This window comes from Aegilops tauschii, chromosome 2 (assembly GCF_002575655.3).
Source record: "Aegilops tauschii subsp. strangulata cultivar AL8/78 chromosome 2, Aet v6.0, whole genome shotgun sequence".
Lineage (NCBI taxonomy): Eukaryota > Viridiplantae > Streptophyta > Magnoliopsida > Poales > Poaceae > Aegilops > Aegilops tauschii.
Window position 1 is genome coordinate 435,273,521 of NC_053036.3, and position 7,578 is coordinate 435,281,098.

At 52.9% G+C, this 7,578-nt stretch overlaps 2 protein-coding genes across 2 annotated transcripts; one reads left to right on the top strand and one right to left on the bottom strand.

Annotated features, from left to right (window-relative positions):
- The first annotated feature begins 238 nt into the window (after positions 1-238).
- Positions 239-3,058, top strand: LOC109771809 (glycosyl hydrolase 5 family protein). Its single transcript, XM_020330506.4, has 4 exons — positions 239-850; positions 938-1,185; positions 1,708-2,228; positions 2,322-3,058. The coding sequence occupies exons 1-4, from the start codon at positions 422-424 to the stop codon at positions 2,837-2,839; spliced, it is 1,716 nt and encodes a 571-aa protein (XP_020186095.1). The 5' UTR covers positions 239-421; the 3' UTR covers positions 2,840-3,058.
- On the bottom strand, positions 3,033-7,217 carry LOC109771808 (probable galactinol--sucrose galactosyltransferase 2). Its single transcript, XM_020330505.4, has 14 exons — positions 6,666-7,217; positions 6,356-6,585; positions 6,170-6,260; positions 6,021-6,069; positions 5,809-5,900; positions 5,557-5,664; positions 5,375-5,482; positions 4,875-5,285; positions 4,663-4,804; positions 4,506-4,573; positions 4,279-4,413; positions 3,964-4,181; positions 3,781-3,869; positions 3,033-3,614 (listed from the first exon to the last, which is right to left on the bottom strand). Exons 1-14 carry the CDS (start codon positions 7,043-7,045, stop codon positions 3,318-3,320), a joined length of 2,418 nt encoding a protein of 805 aa, XP_020186094.1. The 5' UTR covers positions 7,046-7,217; the 3' UTR covers positions 3,033-3,317.
- Between the last annotated feature and the right edge of the window lie 361 nt (positions 7,218-7,578).

A 7,578-nucleotide genomic window follows, 5' to 3' on the forward strand; every position in this document is an offset into this window, starting at 1 on the left:
TGCTTCCTTCCAAAACCCATACAGCACCGCTCGACATTAGGCATCCCAAAACATATATAAACTGTAGCAGTTAGGTGGCCATTTTTCTCCAACCCTCTACCGACCTGCATATTCTTTATCTCCTTCTTTTCAGCCGGGTTGCGAATTAGGAGCAGTACAGCACTGATCTCGTTGCAGTGCCTTGAAGCAGTATAAAATAGTTGTTGCATTCTTGAAACATCGGCAAGCGTTAGTCACCCTCTTGAAGCCCTTCACACATGTCAAGACCCGTCTCAGATGTCACCGCCAAGTTATTCCTTTGAAGCCTCGCCCTCCTTCCACAGGCCCATGACGAAGCCAACCTAGCTTGCACCACGTACCGTGTGGTGTGGTATTATATATACACCCACCGGCCCTCCGTGCCATCCCGGCCTCCATCGCCATGGCGACGACGGGGAGGGTGAGGCGTTCTCCTCTCCTCGCGGCGTGGCTGGCTCTCGGCCTTGCGTGGCATTGCGCGCTTCACCATGCTCCGGCAGCGGCCGTGACGCTGTCGACGGCGTCGCGGTGGGTCGTGGACGAGGCCGGGGACCGCGTGAAGCTGGCGTGCGTGAACTGGCCGTCGCACCTGGAGCCGATGCTGGCGGAGGGGCTGGGCAAGCGGCCCGTGGGCGCCATCGCCGGGGACGTGGCCGCCATGGGGTTCAACTGCGTCAGGCTCACCTGGCCCACGTTCCTGGTGACCAACGCCTCCTACTCGTCCCTCACCGTCGAGCAGTCTTTCCAGAGGCTCAACCTCACCGAGTCGCTCGCCGGCATCAGGGCCAACAACCCCGCCGTCGTCGACCTCAAGCTCATCGACGCGTTCAAGGCAAGCTCGTAAATCTTTTTAGTGTATAATAGTGCGCTTAATTTGTGTTGGTGTCAAACTGTTGATGTGTGCATGGCATACATACAGGCCGTGGTGAGCAGCCTCGGCGAGAACAACGTCATGGTGATCCTGGACAACCACGTGAGCAAGCCGGGGTGGTGCTGCGACAACACGGACGGCAACGGCTTCTTCGGCGACGGCTACTTCGAGCCGGACGTCTGGGTCGACGGCCTCACCAAGATGGCCACCATGTTCGCCGGCGTCCCCCACGTCGTCGGCATGAGCCTCAGGAACGAGCTCCGAGGCCCCAGGCAGAACTCAAACGACTGGTACAAGTAAGTACTAGTGCTTCCCGTATCCTGATTGATCACTAAAACCAAAATTATTGCCACCAGTAAACACTGTTGAACTGATGATCCTATTCCAAATGTCGGCCAAATTTTTTTTTTCGGTGATGGAAGTCTAAAGTGTGTGTGGCAATGCGCGTCGAGCCACCAACGACATTGAGATTTTTGTTCATGAGCATGTCCTGGACGAGTAAATGAGCCTGAACAACCTAGTAGTTGTTGGCCGCTGGCTTTACATCTCCAACTGCTGCTCCTGCACAGCATGTGAGAGACAGTAATGGCATTTACTGCAAGTGATAGGATAGCCGTCCAGCAGACAGCATCAGTCTTCCTCTTCAGTGAACCACCAGTAGTCCTTCATCTGCTCCGGAGGGCATGAGCCTTCAATGCCTCGAGCAAAAGGGACAAAGCCTAGTTACTCCCACACATGGCGCCAGCCCCGTCATAGTGTCATGGCACATGCAGCTCAGCTGAGTTGACACTGACGACGCACGCGGCGCACGCACGCAGGTACATGCAGCGGGGCGCGGAGGCGGTGCACGCGGCGAACCCGCGGGTGCTGGTGATCCTCTCCGGCCTCAGCTTCGACAACGACCTGGCGTTCCTCAACTCCCGGCAGGTGAGCCTGAGCTTCGCCCGGAAGGCGGCGTTCGAGGTGCACTGGTACAGCTTCTCCAACGGCCAGGAGTGGGCGGCGGGGAGCCCCAACGAGGTGTGCGCGCGGATCGGGGCCAGCGTGTCCCGCCGCGCGCTCTACCTGCTCGACCAGGGCTGGCCGGTCTTCCTCAGCGAGTTCGGCGTCGACAACCGCGGCGGCAACGCCAACGACAACCGCTACTACGGCTGCGCCGCCGCCGTCGCCGCCGACCTCGACCTCGACTGGGCGCTCTGGACGCTGCAGGGGAGCTACTACCTCCGGCAGGGCGTGCTGGACCTCGACGAGGTCTACGGCGTGCTCGACAGGGCATGGTCCAGGCCGCGCAACGACACCGCGCTCCGCAGGGTCCAGCCCCTGCAGCGCCCGCTCAGAGGTTGGCACCCGCCGCGTTCTGCTCTGTTCGTCTTACCCCGGCCGGCCTGTGAGCTTGCGACTGATTTCATGATTTTGGTGCGTGTGTTTGCAGGGCCTGGCTACGCGGAGGCGGCGCCGTACACGGTGCTGTTCCACCCGGCGACGGGGCTGTGCGTGCTGCGGCGGTCGCTGACGCAGCCGCTGGAGCTGGGCGCGTGCGCCGACACGGAGGCGTGGGAGTACGCGCCGCAGCAGGGGCGGCTGGCACTGCGGGACAGCCCGCTGATGTGCCTCCGCGCGCAGGGCGCCGGCCGGCCCGTGCGCCTCGGCACGCCGTGCGACGACGACATGTCCCGGTGGCGCCTCGTGTCGGACTCCAAGCTGCACGTCGCCGTTAACACGTCGTCTTCGTCGTCGTCCGGCTCCGGTAGCGGCATGCTCTGCCTGGACGTCGGCGCGGACGGCCAGAGCGTGGTCACCAACCCGTGCAGATGCCTGAGCGCGGACAACAGCTGCGACCCGGAGAGCCAGTGGTTCAAGCTGGTGAGCAGCACGAGGAGCGTCGCCGCCAATGGCATGCTCGCGGAGCTGCCTGTGAAGCTCGGGAGCTCGAAGATTCGCTCGCTTTGATCAGCGCCAGTAGGCCCGACATAATTGTATAGGTGCACGAATCCGTTGTAGCTGCAAAGGCGCCGGGATGGACGAGAGAAGCTGCTCTAGAACTGGAGTAATATCCTTCAGAATTCAGATAACTGAATGAATGTTGGGGCACTGGAGCCTGATGGCCCCAAGCTTGCCAAATCGGGCAGTTCATTCCAGGAAATAATCTCACAAATTGATCTACATAAATCTATAATTTTGGTTCGTGTCCAACAGACTATAACAGCCATAACGACACAGAAAACACACGCATACGCACACGGAAACACGACGCGACATGAACACACTTCTAAATCCGGTGAGCAGAGTAATTGTTTCTGAAGCTGGGAGGCAGCAATTACGGAGAAACCACCACGGTATAAACATCAGTGGTTGGTCTCCGAGAAATGAATGGCGCAGAGCAGAAATTGCAACAAGAGACATCAAGGTCACATACAGGTTCAGGTCTTCAGGAGGCTGTGTAGAGAATCTCTATGTTCCTGACGCTGCTATGGGAAGGCCCGTCTGAGAGATCAAATGCTAGCAAACCATCATCAGAATGACTGAATTCTACTTCGTGCGCATCAACTCTACAGAGTGCCGGCCTAGCAGACGAATACGCCCCAAAACGTCCGGGCCCTCGGCATTTGATCTGAACTGTCGTAGCTGAAGAATCAACTGTGCCTGTGATACTGTCGAGTGCGCCACCAGAGTTGAACATGTTGAGCAGTCCAAGTGGCGCGAACCGAACAGCCCCACCGTAAACCTGGTGCAAAAATGACTGTTTCTGTAAGAATATGAAGTAATCTAGGCTCAACAAATGTTTTTTTTAGATTAACAGGGAGGCTCTCCCTGGCTCCATTAACCAGAATGAAACCAACGCATCCATACAGTCTCAACAAATGTAAGCAAGGGGTGGACAGAAATCTGACCTGTATCGGTGATATGGTATAGATCTCACATGTCATAGTGACCAATGAAAGCTCCAAACTTTGGTGCTTCTGGAGCCTTGAAAGAGAACCTGCAATACAAAACAGAAGGTTAACTAAGATCTTGACTGTACAATAGATCAGACGCAATTGCGAAGAAGAAATGAGTAGCTAAAGAAAAATTACATGAATTGAAAGCATATACTGCAGTCTCTCCATTCCACTCATCACCAGTAATCTCCTCGAGAGACTCTACATCTGATGGCGAGAGATGACCGGTTATGTTAACGGCGGTGGGAACATGTGAAATTTCTTCGACTAACCAAGTCCAGTTTCCAGCTCCCTGACAGTTGAATACTCCGACGGCAGCAGACAAATTGTTCAGGTTCCATATTTTCAGAAGACTGCCCAAGAGTTAATGAATCAGTATTCTTCGTCAAATAGATTAGCAGCAGACAAACTGGAAAAGCTAAATTGATGTGTGTATTAGTGTAAATATACCTTTTACCATCCATGACTGGATCATTGAACAGGCAATCGCGAGTAGGACGACCAGCATACCTTGCTCTTAGAATCGAGCCATCTGGTAGAACAAGTTTCTTCAGAACATTGAAATCGTGCACTCCTGGTTTGTCACTACATATCAACATGGGGAGAAATTTATACATCAAGCACGATTTGGTTAAAATCAAACACCACACCTGAAGAAAATGCACTATAAAAATCACCTGACATAAACACCACCTCCACTTAGAGCCCTAGCTGCCCCATGAAATTCTGCTGTTTCATGCTTGCTCTTTATATCAGAAAGAAAGAGAGAAAATTAGCTGACACTAAAGTACAGAAATGTGACTAATCAAACTAACGGGTGCACAATAATCTCACTTGGAACATATCCCAGTCCGGGATGAAAATTTCTCCCAATAAAAGGCTATTGAATGCTACATTAGCAATGTGCAGAGTTTGCAGTGTTGGTTCCCGAGGCATGAAATCTTCTGATGCTCTAGCAACTGCACTCTTCAAGGCACTACAAACAGTGAAGGATCATGTCAGATTCTATGTACATAGCTCATACTGTTCACAACTGGATTATTTACCTATAGATGTGGTCTGAACTGTGACTCATGCAGCATATTAGGTTATTTCCTTTGAAGTTCCGAGCAATAGATTCCTCAAGAGCATGTTGATACTTTCGAGTTAATGCAACACGACCACCGAAGCCATGCCCGAGAGTCTCCATCACATTTTGCACATCTACCTTCACACCATCCACACCCACACTAGAAAGGTAACTGTGTTGATCATTGTAGAATTCATATATCTTCTCAGGATCAATGATACCAACTCCATATTTCTCCAAGCTGTCCATGGCTACATCCCTCAAATTTGCAACATCACCAGGAGACTGGACGGGGTAAACTAGTTTTGGATTGTACTTCTCCATCACGTCCGATGATGTACAGACACCTCCCCAATACCCAAGTAAAGCATGCCATGCGTAGACGTACCTGAAATTTCACAACATTTTGCTCAGCAAAAGATGACCTTTACTTATATATTAGTCATATAGTAAAGTATTGCAATAAGAATCAAGTACTTGACTCCATGTGTCTCTTTGATTTTCTTGACAAGATCTCCCAGATTCTTGCAGGCTTCTCCCCTAAACTTGTCATTCTCCTTCAGATCAACCAGCCTCTCTGCAAACCTGGCAATGTTACGATGAAAATCAGACGTAGTACACTCTTTTTTGTATGTATTAGCAAAGGCTGATACACATACACAGTCTCTTCAAGAAGAGCTCCATCCACTTCCTTGAATTCGTTAACTATTTGTTGCCAACCATCATCTATAATCAGAAACCTTGGTGGTGCGCCTCCTTCACGCAAACTATTTTACAGGGAATGCATCATCAGTAAATGACAATTATCAAATGAAGGAGGTGTATTCAGGAAAAATAAAATAAAAGTGAAGGGTGCGGCAAATTACATAAAGAACACATGCAAATCAAAGATCAATTCAATTCTTGTATACCTTTGAAGGCCCTCTTCAATCCCTACTGGGTTGACAGCTTTATAAAATGCATCCCAAGTGCACCATCCAAACCAGTCTAAGTTTGCAGGGGTCTGACATTTGTAGCAAATTTACAAAAAGACTTGTCAGAATCAAATAAATCGAGATATGTCCAAGATCAACAACCTTAGTCTAGTTAGGTGATAAAAGTGTAAAAACCTGTTTATATATACCTCCTTGCTCTCTATATGACTGAAAGTTCCTTTGATCTTGGACAGTATCCTAAAGAAGATGCAAGTAAGCCATTTGCCCATTTCCACATAGAACAAAAAAAAAGTCCATGTCGTTGTAGTCGTAATGTAGCATTTGAGTATGGAATTACTTGATTGATTCCTTCATAAGCTTGAAAGGATTGTCCCCTGAGTTGACGAATACCGCATCAACTGCGTCCATCGTCTGCACATCAGGATCACCTAGGAAAGAGTCGACCATTCCGCTAAGGTTCGAGCATTGCACAGTTTGATCCAAGCACCATAGCATTCATCAAGTCAAGGTGAAGTCTGCCTACCACTCTCGAAGCAGAATTGGAGCTCATTCTCGGGACTCCCTTGGAGGCTAGCCCGGAAATCGCCATCGAGGACAGGCAGCATCAGAGCGTACACCGTGTCCTCGACCCCATTCCCCGTCTTCTCCAGAAGCAGCATCTGCGTCTCCGCCGGCACGCCGGCCGTGTCCGCGCCTGTCTTCGGGGCCATCCACCAGATCTTCAACTTGAACAGCGACAGCCACCTCCATCCTCTGCACAGCAACCATCACGAACTTATCTCGGACCGACGCGCGCGCTGCGCAAGCATAATAAGCCATATATGACCACCTACTTGGGGATAGTGCCGAGGGAGAACACATGGCGGCTGGACGGCGCCGCCGCTCTGGCGCCCAGGAACGCGGCGCCCGGGGCGGCATCGGCGACGCCGGCGCGTAGGGTGGCCTCGGGCGGGCACTGGGAGAGGAGCTCGCGCCCGCCGACCAGCAGGGACCCGCGCTCGAGACGCGTCGTCGCCATCTGCGGCGGGGACCCGTCGGCGGTGGCGCTGGGATGAGTTGAGGAGACGGCGGCGACGACCGACATTGCGCCGCGATGGAGGCCGCGGGAGCGCGAGATATGGCGCGGGGGTCGTCGAACTGCTGTGGAAGTGGAACAGGGACCCGGAGGACCGGGCGCCACGGCGACAGCGACCGCGAGCTGCAGCCTCGTCATCGCCAGCCAATAGGAATCGCATGGATAAGCTCAGCAATTGGGCCGCGTGGGGCACGCCCGAACGGGTGGCGTGCCATTGCTGCCTCCCGTGCGTGCGCGATGACGCGGGACGATGTTGGTGGTGGACGGGGCAGGGAGACTTGCCCGCCGACAGGTGAGCGGTAGAGCCTCCCGGTGATCTGGGAACCTCATCAAAGTTTCAGAGTATCTACAATCGGACCTCGTATCCTCCCAAACGCCCGGCCGGGCCGCCCGGTCCGTGCGCAGACACAAATTTAACATTCAACCGCAGCTGGCAAATCCGACTTAAATGTCCGAACTAATGGTACTTTCTATATACCCGACTCATGTTTCAGGCTGATATGGGACGCCGGATGCGTCCGTCACGTCGGATCCGGCCCATTGTGACCATCTGACCTCACATATATTTAATCATATCCGCACTCTGAAACGAAACCCTAGCTGCACTCCACTCCACTCGCCTTCCACACTACCCAGGCTCCTCTCCGGCATACTCCTCTATGGCAAGCACC